This window comes from Odocoileus virginianus, chromosome 33 (assembly GCF_023699985.2).
Source record: "Odocoileus virginianus isolate 20LAN1187 ecotype Illinois chromosome 33, Ovbor_1.2, whole genome shotgun sequence".
Lineage (NCBI taxonomy): Eukaryota > Metazoa > Chordata > Mammalia > Artiodactyla > Cervidae > Odocoileus > Odocoileus virginianus.
Window position 1 is genome coordinate 26,277,786 of NC_069706.1, and position 23,632 is coordinate 26,301,417.

Sequence of the window (23,632 nt, forward strand, 5' to 3'; positions counted from 1 at the left end):
GCTGCCTGCCCCTTTCTCTGCTTATTTCAGTTGTATTCTCCACCCCCCACCTCTGAGTCATGCTGACGACTTCCCTCCCTGCGTCTGGCCTGCTGAGCCTCTCTCTGCTCACTGGCTTCCTTGGCATCTTAGTCCAGCTCTTCTCTTTGGGGCTCAAGTGCTCTGATGCCCACGTCTGACCTTCTTGTCATGACTGGGACCCAGGTTTTTCTCTTCCTGTTGATGGGTAGGTAAGCCAAGGGTCACGATGGGGAGGAGAGGATGGGGGTTGAGCTAGGGAGAGAGCCAAGAATGCACTTTTCGAACTCAGACTTTAGGGGAGGGATCTGGAGTGATAGCAGGTTGAGGGTTTGTGGAGGTCGAGAGGATACTGAATCAATTTTAGGGGTGTTCAAGAGAAAATGCTGGAAGAGAGGCCAGTTGCCTGGACAATGCAGAGGTGTCTCAAGTAGGCAGAACAAGTCAATCGTGTACTCTGTCCGATGCATCTGTTTGGCCCCAAGTCTTCCTGAATTCTCCTTCATGGGGAGCCCTGAGGGAGTTATGGGGCAAGAGTTCTATTTGGGCATTGCTCTGTGGAAATGGAGAACTGAAACTTGCTAGCAGACTAGCGGGGGAACAGCTATCTCTGGACCATCTGAAGGAGGCAAACAGGGCTGAGAGAGGCCTGAGTCTGGAGGTTCAGAAGCCCAGGAGATGCTGGGGCATTATGCCTAGAGGGGATAGTGGGGGGAGGAAGATGGAGAAGGTGGGAGACCCTTCCTCAAAGCTTGTGTCCTCATCTTCCTTCCCAGCCCCGGTGTCCTCTTTCTGCTTCAACTTGGACACGGAGCAGCCGACAACCTTCCGTGTGGACAGCCCTGGGTTTGGACACAGTGTGGTCCAGTATGCCAAATGGTGAGGACAGTGTGCTGTCTTTGGCTTTCATCAACTCCTTCCCTGCACAGGGTTGGTCTCTCCCCACATCCCTCCCTTTATTCACAAACTCTCCTCTGTCTACCATGGCAATTCCCCCTCAGGCTATGAAGAACTGGACTGAAGAAGGGCCATCTTGCCTGTCAACGACCACAGCTAACTTCATTTTTTTATTGAGCAATCACTAAGTGCAGGCACCTTTGGACGGGCACTGACTTCATCCTCACAGCAACCATATGATGTAGGAAGCCACCACTCAACAAATGTTTGCTGAGCATCTATCACTATATGTCTCAGGAGCCAGACATATACTGGAGAATGAAAGAAACCAAAATCTGTCTCCGGTGGAATTTAAATTGTTGTTAATCTCCACTTTACAGATGAGGAAACGGAGGCTTAGAGAGGGAAAGCAAACTGGCCAAGTGGCAGTCTGGCTCCAGCATCCATGATCTTAGCTGCCGTGTTCTCTTCTCCCCCCAGGCTGGTGGTTGGAGCCCCCCAGGAGGTAAAAGCTGCCAATCAAACAGGAGGCCTCTACCAATGCGACTACAGCACGGGCAGGTGTGAGGCCATCCCCCTGCAGGGTGAGTGGCTGCCCGTGGCTGGCACCCAGGTTCAGGCTCCCATGCTCTCTGGGACTGTGGGGAACACAGGAGACTCACTCCCTGGCTTCAGCTCTGTCTGCAGACCCTGAGCCTCAGACAGGCCTCCTGACCCTCCCATAGTCTCCCCTCCCATCACACCCCTGCGCCCCCACAGCTCCATCAAGACCTGAAAGCTCCCTTCACCTGTCAGACTACCCCATCTCCCAGAGTTGAGGTGCCCCCGCCTCCTCTGACCTGAAGGTAACCGTGCACATATCTGCTTGCAGTACCCCCAGAGGCTGTGAACATGTCCCTGGGCCTGTCCATGGCGGCCACCACCAACCCCTTTCAGCTGCTGGTGAGTTGCCCTGGGTCACGGGAGCGTCCTGAGAGAACGCGTGGGGACCTGGGGCTCTGGTGCTGGGGGTCTCGTGGAGGGTGGAGGTGCTGGGACGGGAGGGTGCGATGGTAGCAGGGACAACCCTTCCCACCAAGCCCCCTGTCCCCAGGCCTGTGGCCCCACCGTGCACCACGCATGCCAGGAGAACATGCACTTGACCGGGATCTGCTTTCTGCTGGCTTCCCCACTCCGGCAGGTCCAGAGGATCCCAGCTGCCCTGCAGGGTGAGTGTTTGGGGTCACTGAGTCCTTTGAGGAACCTACACACATCTGACAGGGGCTTGCCATGGGGCCAGGAACACTCTTACCAGAGTGGATAAACCAGAGGGATCCAGAAAAAAAAAAAATTTCGCTGGAGGGCACAGTGATTCCAAACATGCCTGCTTTTACACCTGCCTCATCACTGTCCCAGTGCAGGGGCTTTCTAGGACCTTTCTCTCTCTGAGCTTCGATGCCCTTGTCTGTTTGATGGGAATAATAGCACACCCAACACTGAATAACATAGATGGTCCACGGCCAGGGTTTAGCACAGCGCCTCAGTGGCGAGGCCTCAGTTTATGCTAGCTGCTACAATTTTTAGAGTGAAGGACATTTATTTTCACCCATTGTACCCTATGGTATATAACCAATTGATTTGTGCAGCAGGCTGGGAAAAGGTGATGAGGATACAGGCAATCTGAGCAGTGTGCATGTATGTGTGTGTGTGTTTGTATGAGTATATGTGTAAGTGTGTGTGTACATATATATGTATAAGAGCGATGTATATATATTTATGTATGTTTGTGTATGTTGTGCGTATGTATGTGTGTATGTGTGTGTGTATGTAAGTATGTATTGTGTGTTGTGTGAATGTTTATTCACCTGTGTGTATGTATGTGTACATGTGTGGTGTTTACATGTATTTGTGTGTATATTTATGTGTTTGTGTGTGTGTGTATGTATATGAGTGTGATGTATGTGTATATGTATTTGGGCATGTTGTATGTATGTTTGCATGTGTGTTTGTTGTGTGTATGAGTGTGATGTATATATATATGTATTAGTGCACGTTGTGTATGTTTGTCGGAGAAGGCAATGGCATCCCACTCCAGTACTCTTGCCTGGAAAATCCCATGGAAGGAGGAGCCTGTGGGCTGCAGCCCATGGGGTCGCTAAGAGTCGGACGCGGCTGAGCGACTTCGCTTTCACTTTTCACTTTTCACTTTCATGCACTGGAGAAGGAAATGGCAACCCACTCCAGTGTTCTTGCCTGGAGAATCCCAGAGACGGGGGAGCCTGGTGGGCTGCCATCTATGGGGTCGCACAAAGTCAGACAGGACTGAAACGACTTAGCAGCAGCAGCAGCAGTGTATGTTTGTGTGTGTTGATATGTATGTGCATGAGTGTGTATGTGTATATATGTATTTGTGTGTGTTGTATGTATGTGTGTGTTATGTGTATGTTGCATGTGTGGTATATGTGTTATGTGTACATGTGTGTGTGAGTACAGGTTGAGGACCCGGCTTCCCCTGTGCTGATGGGGATGGGGGATGAGGAGGTGAAACAGTAAGCTTCTCAGACCCCACCTGGGGCAGACCAAGGCCCCTTCCTGGTTTCACATTCACACCCAGGCCCTTGGGGAGACTGACATCCGGGGCCTTGACTGGGGTGCCCCTCCCAGCACCTCCTAGGCCCCTGGGCTTCCACCAGGACACCCCTCTTTCTGCTGGGAAGCCTCAGGGGCAGATAGGGGAAGCTAGGGACTAGACAGGTTTCTCCATCAGAGAGCCAAGTCAAGCGGGACTTCCCCTTCTTTTTAAAAAAAAATTATTGATTTAGTATTTATGTTATTTTTGTCTGTCCTGGGTCTTCACTGCTACTCAAGAACTTTCTCTAGTTGTAGCGGGTGGGGGCATGGCGGCAGCGGGGAGGGCGGGGGCGTGGCGGGGTGGGTCGGAGAGTTGTGCTACTCCGCAGCGTACAGACTTCTCAGTTTCAGGGGCTTCTCTTGTTGTGGATCACGGGCTCTAAGATGCACCGGCTTCAGTAACTGCGGTGTGCAGGCTTAGTTGCCCCACAGCATGTGGAATCTTCCAGGACCAGGGATCTAACCGTGTCTCTTGTATTGGCAGGCAGATTCTTAACCACTGGTCCACCAGGGAAGTCCCCGAGCTGTCTCTTCTGAGGATGGATTTTGTTTAAATATTTAACAAAAGTAGTTTGGTGCTGACCCTGAGCCAGGGGCTGGAGCCATGTCCTTTTATTGCTGGACAGTGGGGATGGTGGGAGAGAAGGTGGAGAAAGGCCAGGGGGCGGGGCACAGACACTCGCGGTAGAAGGAGGAACCCCAGCCTCTCACCATCTGGACGCGAGGAATTGCTACTTTTTAATCAACCAGGTGTGAGCAGCTGAATCACAGATGTCTTTAGAGACTTTGGGAGAGCGAGGGACCCTGTTCTAGGCAGGAGTCAGGGCAGCTCCTGGGAGGGAAACTCCTCGTCTTGTGGCCAGGAGACCTGGGCATTGTGAGTGTCCCTCTGGGGACTGGTGCCATCTCCTTCCCCAGAGTGCCCAAAGCAAGATCAGGACATCGTCTTTCTGATCGACGGCTCAGGCAGCATCTCCTCCATCGATTTTAACAAAATGTTGAACTTCGTGAAGGCCGTGATGAGCCAGTTCCAGCGTCCCAGCTCCCAGGTGGGCTCTCAAGGGGGTGAAGGCCGGGGGGTGACTTGTGGGAGGAGCCTGGAGATGGCGTTGCCTCAACCTGACCCCCAACTCTGCGTGGTTCTCCCAGTTCTCCCTCGTGCAGTTCTCCACCAAGGTCAAGCAACACTTCACCTTCAAAGACTTTGCTACCAGCTCAGACCCACTAAGCCTCCTGAATTCCGTCCAGCAGATGCGAGGGTGGACGTTCACGGCCTCAGCCATCCGATTGGTCACGTGAGTCCTGACTCTTCCCAGGTCCTCCCCCCAAAGCATCTGAGTCTTCCTTCAGGGCCCCATCTGTCTCGGTGAGGAAGGGAGAGGTGGGCACTGAAATTCAGTCTGTGGTGTCCTGACCAAGCCAGGGGCCTCCAGAGGATCCCCTCGTTCTCACAAAGGCATCAGGGGCCAGGCAGCGGCTCTGTTCACTGGCCTCTGGACCCTCATCTTCCCTGACAGAGATCAACTGTTCACTGCCGCATACGGGGCCCGAAAAGATGCCTCCAAAATCCTCATCGTCATCACCGATGGGGAGAAAACAGAAAACCTGGATTACAAGGATGTCATTCCCCAGGCTGAGGCCGCCGGCATCATCCGATATGCAATTGGGGTAGGATGGGGGGATGCCCTTACTCTCCTCCTCCCCTCAAGTCCTCTTAAGGCACCTTCCCTTTCAAGGACAGAAGCCCCCAGCTCTCTTAGCTTCTACCTTCAGGATGAAAACTTTGTCCCAGCCTGGGGGACCCTCATCCTTTTCCTCAAACTCCTCCATGCTGTCTGAGCCTCATTTTTCTTGCCTGTTCGCTGGCTGTAATTATATTAACCTTGCAGGGTTACTGGAGGAGCCCAGCATCCAACTGGCATGTTATAGTTCGGATTATTTTCACTGAGTTGGTCTTTGCTGGGGACAGGTGGGATCAGCATTTCGATACACAAATACCTTGCAAGAATTAATCGACATTGCCTCCACACCCTCTAAAGAGCATGTATTTCAAGTGGAGAACTTCGATGCTTTGCGAGACATTCAGAAACAACTGAAAGAGAAGATTTTTGCCATTGAGGGTAAGTCACAAATGGAACTACTCGCTTCAGAAGCCCTCACCTATAAATCCTTTTTCTTCTAAAACCTGGACTCCTTTGTCGTGGGCCAGTTTTTGCCTTTGGGTATTGGGTCTCCAACATGAGACCCTCTTGGGCTTCCTCAGTGGCTCAGTGGTAAAGAATCCGCCTGCAATGCATAAGCCACAGAAGACGTGGGTTTGATCCCTGGGTCAAGAAGATCCCCTGGAGGAGGGCATGGCAACCTGCTCCACTATTCTTGTCTGGAGAATCCCATGCACAGAGGAGCCTGGCAGGCTACAGTCCATGGGGGTCACATAGCGTCAGACATGACTGAAGCAATCTAGCACATAGCACACACATGAGATCCTCTTAAAGCTGAGATTCTCCTTGAACCTGGCAAAGCTTGTCTTTCCCCCATAGAACCTAGGTGTCATACCTTTCCCCAGGTACGCAGACAATAAGCAGTAGTTCCTTCGAATTGGAGATGTCTCAGGAGGGCTTCAGTGCTGTGTTCATGCCTGTGAGTGGGGCCCCTTTCAGTCCATTGATGTAGGGTTAGGCAGAGAAGAAGGAGGGAAGGCAAGAGTGGGCGGAGTCAGCGGCAGGCATTTCTTCCGAATAGGCTGTCTTCCCACCTGCTCACCCTGGAATCCTTTCCTCCCAGGATGGGCCAGTTCTGGGGGCTGTGGGGAGCTTCAGCTGGTCTGGAGGTGCCTTCTTGTACCCCCCAAATAAGAACCCCACCTTCATCAACATGTCCCAGGAGCACGTGGACATGAGGGACTCTTACCTGGGTGAGACAAGGCTGCGGCTGTGGGCTGGGCAGGAGACGGGCTGCCTGGGAAAGACAGGGGCCCGGGGGTGGGGAAGCCTCGGTGCTGAGCCCTGGCCCCTTCAGGTTACTCCACAGAGCTGGCCCTTTGGAAGGGGCAACAGAGCCTGATCCTGGGGGCCCCCCGCCATCAGCACACCGGGAAGGTGGTCCTCTTCACTCAGGTGTCCAGGCAATGGAAGCCGAAGGCTGAAGTCACAGGGAGCCAGGTTGAGTGTGGAGGGGGTCTCCAGGGGCAGAGGAGGAGGAGAGGAAGAGGGTGCAGGGCCTATGGGGGAGGTGTTGGTGTCTGGGGAGAGGTGGGACTTGACCCAGGGGTCGTGCCCCTGGCAGAGGGCAGACAGGATGACTCCAGACTCTGCCCTCCAGATCGGCTCCTACTTCGGGGCCTCCCTCTGCTCCGTGGATGTGAATGGAGATAGTAGCTCTGACCTGGTCCTCATCGGGGCCCCCCATTTCTACGAGCAGACCCAGGGGGGCCAGGTGTCCGTGTGCCCCTTTCCCCAGGGGGTGAGTAATGATGAGACCCAGGCTGGGTGAGGTCTGGGTGTGGGATGGAGGGGTCGCCTGGGGTGGGACCTGACACTATTTTTGTTCTGCAGAGAGCTAAGTGGCATTGTAATGCTGTCCTGAGGGGGGAGCCGGGCCACCCCTGGAGCCGCTTTGGGGCAGCCCTGACAGCGCTGGGGGATGTGAATGGGGACAGGCTGGTGGATGTGGCCATTGGGGCCCCGGGAGAGCAGGAGAACCGGGGTGCCGTCTACCTGTTCCACGGAACCTCAGAACTGGGCATCAGCCCCTCCCACAGCCAGGTGAGGCTCGATCACAGTCCCTGTTGCCGCAAAACCTCCTCCTGGCACCTTCCTGTCTTTGACACTGCCATCTGGAAGATTCTTCTTTCCCTCATCTTGCCTCTTTTGCCTAGAACTGGGCACCTAGTAGGCATCAAGCAAACCTGTGGAGCTTCGGAAATGGAAACATTGGTAATTCTTTAATTTGTATAGGCGGATTCTTGGTGGCTCAGATAGTAGAGAATCTTCCTGCAATGCAAGAGACCTGGGTTTGATCCCTGGGTCGGGAAGATCCCCTGGAGAAGGGAAAGGCAACCCACTCCAGTACTCTTGCCTGGAGAATTCCATGGACAGAGGAGCCTGGTGGGCTACAGTCCACTGGGTCACAAAGAGTTGGGCATGACTGAGTGACTAACATTACTTTGTATGGTGACTTGATACTTTCTCCACCCAAGTCTTTTCATCTCCTGGCAGTTTTACCCCATACATTGGCCAGGCATTAGCAAAGACATTTTAAAGATGAAATCTGGGGCTTGGAGAAGAGAAGTGCCTTGACCTGTCCAAGGTTTATAGTGGATCAAGAATCGTGGCGAGGGAGATTCCAACCTCTTGTCTCTGACAAGAGTGCTCCACCTCTATCTGGCTCGCTTTGCAAATCGGTTTAGTTCTGGGAGCCTCAGTCTGCCTGTCCACCTACCCCTTCATCTCCCTGGATGTCATGACTTTATTGTCTCCTGCCATCAGTAATCCTGCCAGATACCCATAGGCAGGAGCCCTTCACTGGGTGGGGCAGGCTGAGAAGGGAGGGAAAAAGTTAAGGAAGTCTCAATCAAAAAAATAAGCCAAAGATCTGAAAAGACTTTTCTTCAAAGGCAATATACAAAGGTTCAATTCACATGTAAGATGTTCAGCATCATTAGTTATCAATCATCAGGAAGTCAAAACCACAATGAGACATTACTTCACACCTACTAGGATGGCTGGAATCAGAAAGACAGATGATAACAAGTGTTGATGAGGATGTGAAAGTTTGTGGCATACTCAACCACTATAAATGGGAATGTAGAATGATGCAGCTACTTTGGAAAACAGCTCTTCAAAAGGTTAAACTAGAGTTACTGGGTGACCCGGAAGTTCCACCCAAGAGAATTAGAAACATGTCCATACACAGAAAAGTTACACAGGATTGTTTATATTAATGTTATATGTAACAACCAAAAGGGGGAAATAATCAAAATGCCCATCCACTGATGAACAAATAAAGAAAATGTGGTATACCCACACAGTGGCATATTATTCAGCCATGAAAAGAATGAAAAACTGCCATGTGCTACAACATGGATGAACCCTGAAAACATTCTGCTTAGTGAAAGAAGCTAGATCCATCCAAGGACCACATATTGTGTGATTCTGTTTACATGACATGTCCAGAATAGGTAAATCCACAAAGTCAGAAAGTGGATTATTGATTGTCAGGGGCAAGGGGTAGAGGAGAATGAGGGACGTGGGGGTGACTGCTAAGGGACCCTTCTAGCCCTGATACTCTTCATGGTAAGTTACTGAGTAGTGACCATATGCCAGGTGCTGTTCTAAGAACTCCATGAATTAGCTCATTTAGTGCTCTGAGGTGTTATCATCCCAGATGAGGAATGAGGAAATTGAGGTACAGAAAGACTGACTCCTGGCTTAAGATCTCATGGCTGATGAGAAGGAGCTAGAATAGGAACCTGAGATGAACTAGCCAAGTGAATGAATTAAAGTCAGGTCACCAAGCCAGTCTTTCTAGCTCCACTTCTTCATTTATGTCCTAGAAATTTTTTGTCTCTAGGCACTATTCCTCTACTCCCACTTCGTCTTTTTAGGTACTTCTTGGAGTTGTCTTTTTCTTTTTTACAGCTCACCCCTTCATTCTGTCTCCCTCATCCCCTCTTCCCTGTTCCTCTTGTTGCATCTGTTCAACTTATTTTTCTCACCCTCAACCTGACTTGGGTTTCCCTGGTGGCTCAGTGGTGAACTCAGCTGCTAATTCAAGAGGGGTGGGCTGGATCCCTGGGTCAGGAAGATCCCCTGGAGAAGGAAATGGCAACCCATTCCACTCTTCTTGCCTGGGAAATCCTATGAACAGAGGAGCCCGGTGGGCTGTAGCCCATGGGGTCGCAAAAGAGTCAGACACGACTGAGTGACTAAACACTAACAACAACCTGATTTGCCGCTCCCTCTCCGGCCAGCGGATCACCGGCGCCCAGCTCTCCCCCGGCCTCCGGTATTTCGGGCAGTCGCTGAGCGGGGGCCAGGACCTCACCCAGGATGGACTGGCAGACTTGGCCGTGGGGGCCCAGGGGCGTGCGTTGCTGCTCAGGTGAGAACACATACCCTTGGGTAGTCCTAGGCCTGCGAAGACACCAGCCTCCCTGGGTGTTCTCCCGGAACCAGGGGCTAGTCCTCAGCTCAGTGTTCTGCCCACAGGACCAGACCTGTGCTCAGGATGGGGGCGAGCATTCACATCACACCCGCAGAGATCACCAGGTCTGTGTATGAGTGTCAGCAGCTGGGGACCTTTCCCCACGATCTGGGCAAGGCCATTGTCTGCCTCCATGTTTCCCAAAGTCCCAAGAACCAGCTGGGTGAGTCGTTTGCCCCCTGACCCAGGATGCCTTGACCCTGGGGAGGCCCAGGGCTCCTGTGTCCTCCCTTGCCCCTTGCCCACCTGGGGAATTCCTCCTTCTCTCAGCCTTTTCCATCCCCCACTTTCCCCTACAGTTAACCTCCAAAGCATTGTGACCTTTGACCTAACCCTTGACCCTGGCCGCCTGAGTCCTCGTGCCATCTTCCAAGAGACGGGGACTCGGAATCTGACCCGTGTTCGAGAGCTGGGGCTGAAGCAGAACTGCGAGGCTGTGAGGTTGCTCCTTCCGGTGAGGGGGGTGGCCTCAGGGTCCTGGGGAGGGAGGCGACTCTGAGGCTGGTAGGGGGTGGTGGCTGGGCAGGGACGCAGGGATGTGTTCTGGTCCTCGCCTTGGCTCCGCCCCCAATGGCAAGTGGAAAGCAGGAGGGGCTTAACACAGGTTAGCTGAATGACTCAGGAAGTAAAGGATGGATGAGGTTGGCTGCATCAGCCAGAGGCTACACGGCTGGATTTCAGGTGGAAGCTTATGGCTGCTTCGGAGAGCCATGGGGCACTGGGCTGAGATTCTTTTATCCAGCCACTCCTCTGAGATAGGTCCTGTCCTCGACACCAGGGAGCCAGCAGTGGACAAAATAATCGTGACCAGGGGGAGCTATGGGGAAAGATCAGAAGCGAATAAAATTTCTAGATAATAGATGTCAATAATATTTGTAGATAATAGATAATAGTGATGAAAGAGAGATAAAGCTGGAGAGAGAACAGAGCGGGTTTCAGCAGGCTATGGGGAACAGTCTGGGAAGACCCTGAGTAGAGTGAGGGAGCCCGAGGGAGGCCGGGGAAGGATGCTCAAGATGAAGGACAGACAACCACAGCAGCGATTCCATATGCAGATCCTAGCAATGAGCGTTTACGAGGGGCTGTGGGTTGGTACCACTGTTACTCCATTTTGCGAATGAGGAGATGAGACCCAGCTGGTGGCTGCAAGGGTGCATTTCTTGCTTCCTCCTGTATCCATCCCCCAGGAGTGTGTGGAGGACTCGGTGACCCCCATCGTCTTGCGTCTCAACTTCTCCCTGGTGGGCAAGCCCATCTCTAGCCTAAGAAACCTCCAGCCTATGCTGGCAGGGGATGCCCAGAGATACTTCACGACCTCTGTGAGTCCTGGAGTTGGCCTTTTCCAGAGGGGTTGGAGGGGGTGGACTGTAGATCTTGAGGGAAAACCCTGCTTTGCCTTCCCTCTCAGCTCCCCTTTGAGAAGAATTGTGGTGCGGATCATGTCTGCCAGGATGACCTCAGCATCTCCTTTGGGGTCTCAGAGTGAGCATCCAGCCCCTTAGACCTATCCTGGTTCCCCGGGCCCCCTCCTGGAACCCAGGGCTCCTGTCTCTGGCTCTTCCTAATGTCTCTACCCAGGGCTCTGGACCCAGACACACTGTCCCTGTCTCTCCCCCCACTTGCCCACTCTGCATTTCATCCCGACCCCATTTTCAGCCTCAGTCATAGAATCATCTTCTCTCCTCTGCCCCAGTGCTAGCTTGAAGACCCTGATCGTGGGGAGTAACCTGGAGCTGAACTTGAAAGTGAGAGTGTGGAATGATGGCGAGGACTCCTATGGAACCGCAGTCACCTTATTCTACCCTCCAGGGCTGTCTTACCAACGTGTGACCGGGGGCCAGGTACTGTCCCCTCTGGGGAAGGAAAGGCTGATGGCAGGGGGCCAACAGAGACTCCTGAGTTGGGTTCAATGCTCAGGCAGGTCTTCCACTGTTTAGCATTCTTAAAAGCCAAGAGGCTGGACAGATCATGGTTAGATGGATGTGGTTGTGTTTGCTGCAGTGTGCCTCAACTCATTTTGTGTTCAGCTCTGAGCTTAGCATTTTGAGAATGATAGTCAGGAATAAGTTCCCAGGAGGATGCTAGTGTGAGGAGTGCAGGGACACTGCCTTCTATTTCTTTTTTTTTCCCATTTATTTTTATTAGTTGGAGGCTAATTACTTTACAACATTGCAGTGGTTTTTGTCATACATTAAAATGAATTAGCCATGGATTTACATGTATTCCCCATCCCAGTCCCCCCTCCCACCTCCCTCTCCACCCGATCCCTCTGAGTCTTCCCAGTGCACCAGGCCCGAGCACTTGTCTCATGCACCCAACCTGGGCTGGTGATCTGTTTCACCCTAGATAATATACATGTTTTGATGCTGTTCTCTTGAAACATCCCACCCTCGCCTTCTCCCACAGAGTCCACAAGTCTGTTCTATACATCTGAATCTCTTTTTCTGTTTTGCATATAGGGTTATCATTACCATCTTTCCAAATTCCATATATATGTGTTAGTATACTGTAATGGTCTTTATCTTTCTGGCTTACTTCGCTCTGTATAATGGGCTCCAGTTTCATCCATCTCATTAGAACTGATTCAAATGAATTCTTTTTAATGGCTGAGTAATATTCCATGGTGTATATGTACCACAGCTTCCTCATCTATTCGTCTGCTGATGGGCATCTAGGTTGCTTCCATGTCCTGGCTATTATAAACAGTGCTGCGATGAACATTGGGGTGCACATGTCTCTTTCAGATCTGGTTTCCTCAGTGTGTATGCCCAGAAGTGGGATTGCTGGGTCGTATGGCAGTTCTATTTCCAGCTTTTTAAGAAATCTCCACACTGTTTTCCATAGTGGCTGTACTAATTTGCATTCCCACCAACAGTGTAAGAGGGTTCCTTTTTCTCCACACCCTCTCCAGCATTTATTGCTTGTAGACTTTTGGATAGCAGCCATCCTGACTGGCGTGTAATGGTACCTCATTGTGGTTTTGATTTGCATTTCTCTGATAATGAGTGGTGTTGAGCATCTTTTCATGTGTTTGTTAGCCATCTGTATGTCTTCCTTGGAGAAATGTCTGTTTAGTTCTTTGGCCCATTTTTTGATGGGGTCATTTATTTTTCTGGAGTTGAGCTGGAGGAGTTGCTTGTATATTTTTGAGATTAATCCTTTGTCTGTTGCTTCATTTGCTATTATTTTCTCCCAATCTGAGGGCTGTCTTTTCACCTTGCTTATAGTTTCCTTTGTTGTGCAAAAGGTTTTAAGTTTCATTAGGTCCCATTTGTTTATTTTTGCTTTTGTTTCTAAAATTCTGGGATGTGGGTCATAGAGGATCCTGCTGTGATTTATGTCGGAGAGTGTTTTGCCTATGTTCTCCTCTAGGAGTTTTATAGTTTCTGGTCTTACATTTAGATCTTTAATCCATTTTGAGTTTATTTTTGTGTATGGTGTTAGAAAGTGTTCTAGTTTCATTCTTTTACAGGTGGTTGACCAGTTTTCCCAGCACCACTTGTAAAAGAGGTTGTCTTTTTTCCATTGTATATCCTTGCCTCCTTTGTCGAAGATAAGGTGACCATAGGTTCGTGGATTTATCTCTGGGCTTTCTATTCTGTTCCATTGATCTATATTTCTGTCTTTGTGCCAGTACCATACTGTCTTGATGACTGTGGCTTTGTAGTATAGTCTGAAGTCAGGCAGGTTGATTCCTCCAGTTCCATTCTTCTTTCTCAAGGTTACTTTGGCTATTCGAGGTTTTTTTGTATTTCCATACAAATTGTGAAATTATTTTTTCTAGTTCTGTGAAAAATACCATTGGTAGTTTGATAGGGATTGCATTGAATCTATAGATTGCTTTGGGTAGTATGACCATTTTGACAATATTGATTCTTCCAATCCATGAACACGGTATATTTCTCCATCTGTTTGTGTCCTCTTTGATTTCTTTCATCAGTGTTTTATAGTTTTCTATGTATAGGTCTTTTGTTTCTTTAGGTAGATATACTCCTAAGTATTTTATTCTTTCTGTTGCATTGGTGAATGGTATCATTTCCTTAGTTTCTCTTTCTGTTTTCTCATTGTTAGTGTATAGGAATGCAAGAGATTTCTGTGTGTTAATTTTATATCCTGCAACTTTACTGTGTTCATTGATTAGCTCTAGTAATTTTCTGGTAGAGTCTTTAGGGTTTTCTATGTAGAGGATCATGTCATCTGCAAACAGAGAGAGTTTCACTTCTTCTTTTCCTATCTGGATTCCTTTTACTTCTTTTTCTGCCCTGATTGCTGTGGCCAACACTTCCAAAACTATGTTGAATAGTAGTGGTGAGAGTGGGCACCCTTGTCTTGCTCCTGGTTTCAGGGGAAATGCTTTCAATTTTTCACCATTGAGGGTGATGCTTGCTGTGGGTTTGTCATATATAGCTTTTATTATGTTGAGGTATGTTCCTTCTATTCCTGCTTTCTGGAGAGTTTTAATCATAAATGGATGTTGAATTTTGTCAAAGGCTTTTTCTGCATCTATTGAGATAATCATATGGTTTTTATCTTTCAATTTGTTAATGTGGTGTATCACATTGATTGATTTGCGGATATTAAAGAATCCTTGCATTCCTGGGATAAAGCCCACTTGGTCATGGTGTATGATTTTTTTAAATATGTTGTTGGATTCTGTTTGCTAGAATTTTGTTAAGGATTTTTGCATCTATGTTCATCAGTGATATTGGCCTGTAGTTTTATTTTTTTATGGCATCTTTGTCTGGTTTTGGAATTAGGGTGATGGTGGCCTCATAGAATGAGTTTGGAAGTTTACCTTCTTCTGCAATTTTCTGGAAGAGTTTGAGTAATATAGGTGTTAGCTCTTCTCTAAATTTTTGGTAGAATTCAGCTGTGAAGCCATCTGGTCCTGGGCTTTTGTTTGCTGGAAAATTTCTGATTACAGTTTCGATTTCCTTGCTTGTGATGGGTTTGTTAAGATCTTCTATTTCTTCCTGGTTCAGTTTTGGAAAGTTATACTTCTCTAAGAACTTGTCCATTTCTTCCAAGTTGTCCATTTTATTGACATAGAGCTGCTGGTAGTAGTCTCTTACGATCCTTTGTATTTCAGTGTTGTCTGCTGTGATCTCTCCATTTTCGTTTCTAATTTTGTTAATTTGGTTCTTCTCCCTTTGTTTCTTAATGAGTCTTGTTAATGGTTTAATGGTTTGTCAATTTTGTTTATTTTTTCAAAAAACCAGCATTTAGCTTTGTTGATTTTTGGAAAGAAATCTTAAAAATTAGGGCAGAAATAAATGTAAAAGAAACTAAAGAGACCATAGCAAAAATCAACAAAGCTTCTATTTCTTTGTATTCCACATTGTATCACTGTTTCTCTTTTGAAGGAGAACATATCTCAGCCTTCAAATATTTTAAAACAATGTTTCAGGGAATTCCCTGGTGAATCTAGGGTGAAAACCCTAGAACGCAGGGTTTTCACTGCAATGGTCCAAGTTCAATCCCTGGTTGGGAAATGGATCTAAATCTCAAAAGCCTTGTGACTCAAAAATAAAATAGAAAAGAAAAAATTAAATAAAATACTGTCCTGTGGAAGAATGAGTTGGATTTATTGGTTACTCTAGATCAGAGCTTGGCATACTTTATCCATAAAGGGCTAGAGAGTAGATATTTCAGTTTTGTGGGTCAATTTTGTCTTCATATTTGCTGATGTAAAGTGAAAGCAGCCATTGATAATATGTGTATGAATGAGCATGGCTGTGTTTCAATAAAACTTTATTTATACAAATTGGTGCTGGGCTGCCATATGGCAATCCGTGTTCTAGAAGACAGAACCAGGACCACAGGGAGTCAAAGAGAGATTTTTAACAAACATTTTATTATGAAAAATTGTGCTAAACATTTACAAAAGAAGAGTGGTTCAACAAACATCCTCCTAAATTATCGCCCAGATTCAACAGTCATCAGCATTTTGCTACATTGTTTCATCTGCTTTTACCCTCTCTTGGTTTAAATATTTTAAAACCAATCCCAGACACCCTGTCATCATACATCTTCCTGTTTCACTGCTCTGGATAGTAGAACTGTCTTACATGACCCCATAGCCATGATCACACCCAATGAAATAAATGATTTCCTGGTATTTAGACCATAATCAATTTCCTTAATTGTCTCAAATATATCCTTTTAAGTGGTTTATTTGAACCAGCATTTAAACTAGGTCCACATTTTATGTTTGGTTGTTATCCCATGTGTCTCTTAAGCCAATCTTCCCAAAGGAAGCTTATTTTGATCAATGAAGATCAAATACATGATGAATGTATTTCTAGGAATGTTTGTCTATGAGTTTGTCTAGGAATAAGCTCCAGCTTCCTTCTGAGGGTGAACACCCTATCATTGGAGGTACTTCTAGACACACCAACTAGATGCCATGTGTGGACCTTTTATGGATATGGCTTTTATTTACTTTTTGAAAAGATTTATTTATTTGGCTACACTGGGTCTTATTTTTGGCATGTGGGAACTCTTAGTTGACACATGGGAAGTCTCAGTAGTGGCATATGGGATCTACTTCCTTGACCAGGGATTGAATCCAGGCCCTCTGTGTTGGGAATATAGAGTCACAATCACTGGACCACCAGGGAAGTACCAGATATTGCTTCTAAAAATGAGCCGTAACATTCACATTTTTGGATACAATTTAGAACGACTTAACATGACTTGGATATCAGCTGATCTTAAGGAATTATTGTTAATTTTGCTAGGTCTTGTGCTTATGTTAAAAAAAACCCTTATCTGTTGTTTGTATACACTGAAGTCTTCCCAGATTGAAAGTATGTGATATTAGGAATGTGCTTTAAATAAATCAGGGGAGAAAAAGCAGAAAACAGGTGAGCAAAACAAGAGTAGAAAACTGTTGGTAATTTAATCTGAGTGATGGGGATATGGGATGGATTTACCTTGTCTTTCCACTTTTGAGTAGATTTGAAATTTTCATAATACAAATCATTTAAAAAGAACTGTGAATTTAAAAGAGGAAAAATGCTATTACTAATAAATCTGGGATTTCTACCTTAGAAGGAAGTTTGACCAGATAGTGTTTAAGGATTTAAAAAAAATTTTTAAGTCACACCAATTTCTTTATTTATTTTTGACTGTGCTGAGTCTTTGTTGCTGTGGGAGGGCTTTTCTCTTGTTGTGGTGATTGGGGGCCACTCTCTAGTTGAGGTGATTGGGCTTCTCATTGCAGTGGCGTCTGTTGTGGAGCATGGGATCTAGGGCCCCAGGGCCTCAGTAGTTGTGGCTCCTGGGCTCTGGAGCACACACTGAGTATTACATGGACTTAGTTGCCCTGAGGCATATGGAATCTTCCAGGACCAGGGATCAAACCCATGTCCCCTGCATTGCAAGGCAGATTCTCAACCGCTGGACCACCAGGGAAGCCCAAAAATTTAAGACAAAACAAAACGTAACCTTAAGGTAAATTGCAGGTAACTGTCACTTCTGTACAGAGTTTTGTCGGGACACTAACAAGTTCTCACCTGCCTTGGTTCATCTGTGCTTCCCCAGAACCATCTGCAGTTGCGTTCCCTGCGTCTGACCTGTGACAGCGCCCCTGCTGGGACCCAGGGCACCCGAAGCACCCGCTGTAGCATCAACCACTTCATCTTCCGTGAGGGCGCCCAGGTCCGCCTTGCTTCTGCCCGCACCTCCTCCCCAGCCCCGACGCGGTCCCCCTCCTCGGTGACCGCCTCCCATTTCTGCCTCCTCCCCAGATCACCTTCACGGTCACCTTTCACGTTGCCCCCACGGCCACCCTGGGGGACAAGCTGCTTCTTGCCGCCAATGTGAGCAGGTGAGCTGGGCCAGGCCCAGGGCAGCGCCCCCTCCCTCTCAGTCTCCTCCCTTGGGGAACTTGCCAGCTGGGATTCTCCTCTTTTTCCAGTGAGAATAACAGCCCCAAGACAAGCAAGGCCACCTTCCAGCTGGAGCTGCCCGTGAAGTATGCCGTCTACACCGTGATCAGCAGGTGCCACACCACGACCTCCAAGGGGTCCTCACCCATCACTCTATGGGGCAGGAGGAATTCTCTCTTTCTATAGGAGCTGAACTTTTGCCAAGTTTAAGTTTGTTTGTTTGGGGTTTTTTTGTTTTGTTTTGTTTTGACCATGCTGGGTCTTCATTGCGGTGCTCAGGCTTTCTGTAGTTGCAGCTCACAGGCTTAGTGGCCCCATGACTTATGGGATCCTAGTTCCCTGGTCCCCTGCATTGGAAGGTGGATTCTTATCCACTGGACCACCAAGGAAGCCCCTCAAATTTAAGTTTTATTGCTACCCTTTCAATCAGTAGATGACACTGCTGGCAGCACTTACTAATCAACTGAGTGCTTTTTGTGGCTATTGATAATAATAATTATGATATTATTATCATTATAGGCCACATTTAATAGAGGCCCCAGGACAAGCTGGGGTGTTTTGGAGGGGCCCTTCTTAGAGAGATGACACTTCAGAGTAGGAGTGGGGGTTTGAATTACTGTGGTGCAGGTGAAGGGCAGGTATGCAGGAGTGGAGTGGGGCAGGGGAGGGGGCAGGGAAGTGAGAACAGCCCCCCCCTGGTGAGGGGCCAGGCTGGGGACCGAGGGCAGCCTCGAGGTGTGGTTACACTGATACCCATCGGAGAGTCCGTGTTGGGCCCACCCCCACCCCCCCACCCCCTGACCCCCCGCCCCGAACACCAGGCCCAGAAAAGCTGAGGAGGGAATTCTCTGGTTGTCCTGTGACTAAGACTCTGAGGTTTCATTGCCAAGGCTGCAGGTTTGATCCCTGGTCAAGGACCTAAGAGCTCACGAGCAGAAAGGAAGAAAGAGAGAGGGAGAGGGAGGGAGGAAGAAAGGAAGGAATAAAGAAAGAAAAACTGAGGAAACGGGAGAGAAGGGCCCCAGGGCAGACCCCAGGGAGCCAGAAGGGGTGGGTCCAGTAGACATTTGTCAGCAGTGTCAGCCTGAGTCTCCCTGCACCTTCGTCGTGTCCCACCTGCCCATCTGGCCTCCTCCAGTCCACAAAGGCCTGGAAGGGGGACCGGGGCATGAGAGGGTAGGCCCTGGCCCCCTCCCCCTGGTCAGACAGAGCTCTCAGCAGTCTCTGTGACTCCAGCTCCTTGCCTGGCTGCCGCGGCGGTCTCCTCTCTGGACAGTCTCTACAGGAAGCCTGCACCCAGCCTGCAGCCCAGCCTGGCTCCCTGAACCCTCCCGTTACTCCAAGTCAGCTACTCACTCCCGACCAGCCCAGGGGCCCTCTGACCACCCGTCCTGTCACGCTCTCATTCCGAGTCTCCTCAGGAGGCCCTAACGGGACGTCTCCTCCGCTCCTTCCTCCTCTCCCCGCAGCCACGAACAATCCACCAAGTACCTCAACTTCTCGGCCTCACAGGAGGAGGGCAGCAGGGTGGCCCAGCACAGATACCAGGCACGTGTGGTGACTTGGGAACATGGCCCGGGGCGGGGGGCTCAGGAGCCAGAGATCCGGGAGGGTGGGGGGCTCGGCATGACCTTGGCCCTCACGGTCCTCCATGCAGGTGAACAACCTGGGGCAGAGGGACCTGCCTGTCAGCATCCACATCTCAGTGCCCACGGAGCTGAACCAGGTGGCCGTGTGGAAGGACATAGTGGTCCTCAACCCCCAGGTACTCACAGGATTCTATGGGTCCTCCGTTAATGCCTTCTCCCTGGACTCGCTGCAGTTTTTTATTGTTCTTTAGTGGTGTCCAACTCTTTTGCGACCCCATAGACTGTAGCCCACCAGGCTCCCCTGTCCATGGGATTTTCCAGGCAAGAATACTGGAGTGGGTGGCCATTTCCTCCTCCAGGAAATCTTTCCTGACCCAGGGATCGAACCTGCATCTCCCTCATTGGCGGGTGGATCCTTTAACACTGAGCCACCAGGCAAGCCCTGCCTGGCCTCCTCGGTCTTTGTGAGTCGCATGTTTTCTCCCTGTGCCTTTTTCCTAGAACCCCTCCATTCAGTGCTCTTCAGAGAGAACAGCGCCCACAGAGTCTGACTTCCTGACCCACTTGACGAAGAAGCCTGTCCTGGTGAGAGGGCCCTGGGTGGTCCCCCACTGGAAGCCACACTTCAGAGGGATTTGATTCAGGAATGCGTATTGTATCAGATGGATGTCTGCTGAACAGCCTGCTTGAGCTCCCGATGTGGCAGCTCCTCTCAAATCAGACAGTTGAACCCTGCCTTCTACCTTCAAACCCATCTTTCCCTGGCCTGATGCCACTTCTGTCTCCAGGACTGCTCCATCGCTGACTGCCTGAGGTTCCGCTGTGACATCCCCTCCTTCGGCGTCCAGGAGGAGCTTGACTTCATCCTGCAGGGCAACCTCAGCTTCCGCTGGGTCAGCCAGGTGTGTAGTTCTAAGAGCAGAGTCCCTTCCCAGACTCAGGTGGAGTCTGATGTGTCTCTGCCTGCCTCAAGCCAGGGCGTTTCTCTACCCTTGAGCCCTCCTGCCCGTCCAACCAGAGCTAGTTCCCAGCTCTCCCCTTCTCTTTTGCAGACACAGCAGAAGAAGGTGCTGGTTGTGAGCGTGGCTGAAATCACCTTCAACAGGCTCGTGTATTCTCAGCTTCCAGGACAGGAGACATTTTTGAGAGCTCAGGTAGTGACCATGTGGCAGGCAGTGGCTGGGCTGGTCAGACAGTTCCTGATGCTAAATCCGTGATGCTGAGTGGGGGGCTTGCAAGCCTGGAGAGAGGCAGGATGGATGGAGAGTCCCAGGCAGGACAGTTGTTCCTAAGCCCATGAGTCCTTCTGTATCCCACCCCTTGGAGCAGAGCCTGATGAAGGAGGGGAGGGAGTTCAAGGGGACCTGGGAGGAGTCTGGGACAGCAGGAGTCCTAAGCCTTTCTGATGGGGTCATCTCCACTCCAGACGGAGCTGGTGCTGGAGAAGTATGAGGTCTACAACCCCATCCCCCTCATGGTGGGCAGCTCTGTGGGAGGACTGCTGCTCCTGGCCCTCATCACAGCCTTGCTGTACAAGGTGAGTGTTTTTATCCCACTCCAGACACCACCAGCATTTGATCACACTCTTTCAATAGTGTAAGAAAGAGCTGACCGTCAAGTCAAGCCCACATTCTTCCTAAAGAGATCCCTTCCCACCTGTGACATCTGTTATTGTTTAGTCTCGTAAGTCGTGTTTGACTCTTTTGCGACCCCATGGACTGCAACCCACCAGGTTCCTCTGTCCACGGGATTTTCCAGAATACTGGAGTGGGTTGCCATTTCTTTATCCCAGGGGATCTTCCCATCCCAGGGATTGAACCCATGTCTCCTGCATTGCTGGTAGATGCTTTCCCGCTGAGCCATCAGGGAAGCCACCTGTGACATCACCTGTCCCCAGTGGACTTCATGTCTTTCTGTCTGATTCTCAAGCCCCCTCTAATCTGTCTCCATTCCTTTTCCGCTCTTCTTCACCTCCTTACATGTTTCCCTGGAAGGCAAATTAGAGTGTGAAAGCCCTGGATGTGATGTTGATGCCACCACTGATTCTTTCCTTGGCCGTTGGCATGTGGTTGGTCCATGATGGATCTTGGTTTCTCATTCTGAAGGAGGTTCTACCCAACTCACAGAACTGTGGCAGAGTCTAAATGACACTGTTTATTTAAAGTTCCTAGTATAGTGCTGGAACATAGGGTTCCAGAAATGGTGATCACTGATCCTCTCCATCATCTCTTTTCTTCTTGTCCACTGGACTTCCTGATTTTTTTTCTCCTTCCTCCCTAACAGGTTGGTTTCTTCAAACGTCAATACAAGGAAATGATGGAAGAAGCAAACAATCAGACTGTCCCAGAAAATGAGACAGGAGACCCCCAAGTTGCCCAATAAGATACTACATCCTATTGTCCTGTTGTCTCATTTGAAAGGTTCCCTGGCCTTCTCACTTTTGCCTGAGAAGAAACTACCTCCTATTCTCCTTTGAACCTGCTCTCCCCTGAGAGATTCCCTAGCCTTGTTACTCTCACCCCAGTCAGGCCTGATGGGGAAGAAGTATTCTAAGCGAGGGGGTGGGATCAGCTGCTTTCTGTCTTTGGGAGGATGCAGTGTGTTTGCACAAATCACCTTGCCTGGGAGGAGGCATTGGTCTTGTCAAGACTCCAACTGGAAATCCCAGGACAGGATCCCTGCTGTGCTCCCGAGGACCTGACTTGGTATTGCTACCTAGAAATCCATGGACAAGAGCCTCAGGCTCCAGTCTCTGTTCCTCCACTAACCACCGATGATCTTCCTAAAATACAGTACGAAACCTGGCACACATCCTCATCCATCCTCAGTGGCTCCCCCTTACTCGCAGTATAACTTCTGAACCCCCCAGCTTGTGAAGCAGTACACAGATGCTTCTCACAAACCCTGGGATGTATTGAAGATGACATCGTTTGATATGGTTTGTGACTGGAGAGCACTTTGAGGTCCTCTCTCGGGCACCTGCTGCCCCCAAATAAGGTCATTCTTATTATAATGCCACCTATCTCAGCATAACGGTCAATGTGGTGCCTGGTGCTGAGCTGGGAGTCAGCGCACAGCAGGCCATTCACTGTCTGGACAGATCCTACTGCTGCCTCCAATAAGGTGCTCGGGCCTCATGGATGTTTTAATTAGAGAAACAGAAGGGGAGGCAGTTGACCATGTGATTTGAGGGGAAGCGGTTCCTTCAACTCCACTCCAAATTATCACCCCATCCACCATAGGGTCCCAAACCCTTTTGAATTTGGAAGTTTGGGGATCTCCAGAAGGACCCATTATGATGAAATTCATTAAGCTGGGCCCCAATTTAGACCTTATAAGAATTGGGGTTTAGAGTGTTCTTTTTCAAAATGTGCTCCACAAACCTCCAAAGGTTTCCTAAATGCTGTTTTAGAGGGGGGGAAAAGACAAGAAACAATTTTAAACCCATGCATCTCACACATTTGATCCCAGTGACTTTCACAGAAACCCTGCCATATCCTTATAATTGTGCTCCTAAAGCTTGTCTCTGGGCTCCACGGATGGTAGTTTAACATTCAGGCAATGGTGCTATTTTCATATAATTTTCCTGTGTGTGTTATTGTTTCCCTTCATTATATGTGCAATTTTCATGGTTTCTATTGTGTTGTATTATATCCCTAAATCACAAAAATGGATTGATGGCTCAAAAAATATTCATCAAGGGATAAATATTGTGATTAAAAAATAAAAGAGAATTGCTGCAACTAGAACAATGTCATCAAAATCAGTACTGAGCAAGATTGCACTTCACATTACTCTAGACATGTATGAATGCTGGGTTGAGTGATTGTGAGCTGAGAAATTAAAATGTGTCTAGGAAATATACCATCTGAAAATTGGATTTTATTGGATCAGGTATCTATTTGTTCCTAGGTTGTTGTCCACTATGAAACTTTGTCCAGTCATACCATAATTTTTAAAGGATATTTTTAAGCAACCAAGAATTAGTTTTATTTATTTACTAATTTTATTTTTTGCCTAAGTGGCATGTGGGATCTTAGTTCCCTAACCAGGGATCGAACCTGCATCCCTTGAATTGGAAGCTCTGAGTCCTGACTACTGGACAGCCAGGGGGGTCCCCTAGTACCATAATTTTATCAAAGCTGTTGTGTCATTTTCAAACAAAGCATAATGGCCTCTCACATAAAGCCACAGAGATTTCTTTGAATGACTGCAACATATGACTGTCCCATCTAAGATCAATTAATTTCATCTGAAGATAGAGAAGACAGAAAAACCCCAGATGCATAAATCAAAGTTGCTGATATAGCAAAAGCATGTGCAAGTCACATAATTTCCAAGAAGCCTATAAAGCCAACCAAAGGTTAACGTCTGTATCAGAAGGTTGCTTTTGGCTGCAAGTAACAGAAGCCCACGAAGTAA

The 23,632-nt window shown here is 48.8% G+C and overlaps 1 protein-coding gene across 2 annotated transcripts; it reads left to right on the forward strand.

Moving 5' to 3' along the window:
* The first annotated feature begins 65 nt into the window (after positions 1–65).
* On the forward strand, positions 66–23,090 carry ITGAX (integrin subunit alpha X). 2 transcript variants are annotated; one of them, XM_070461231.1, is made up of 30 exons: positions 66–226; positions 795–897; positions 1,396–1,499; positions 1,787–1,857; positions 2,009–2,123; positions 4,444–4,574; positions 4,675–4,820; positions 5,043–5,193; positions 5,495–5,645; positions 6,092–6,165; positions 6,310–6,439; positions 6,544–6,686; positions 6,847–6,987; positions 7,080–7,289; positions 9,497–9,627; positions 9,735–9,892; positions 10,029–10,183; positions 10,917–11,048; positions 11,138–11,211; positions 11,423–11,570; positions 17,275–17,391; positions 17,481–17,560; positions 17,651–17,734; positions 19,091–19,169; positions 19,279–19,386; positions 19,712–19,795; positions 19,999–20,112; positions 20,263–20,364; positions 20,637–20,747; positions 21,494–23,090. In XM_070461231.1, exons 1-30 carry the CDS (start codon positions 166–168, stop codon positions 21,590–21,592), a joined length of 3,507 nt encoding a protein of 1,168 aa, XP_070317332.1. In that variant the 5' UTR covers positions 66–165; the 3' UTR covers positions 21,593–23,090. The 2 variants fall into 2 exon arrangements, with proteins under 2 accessions (XP_070317332.1, XP_070317333.1); XM_070461232.1 differs by having other exon boundaries at positions 11,429–11,570.
* The last annotated feature ends 542 nt before the right edge of the window (positions 23,091–23,632 follow it).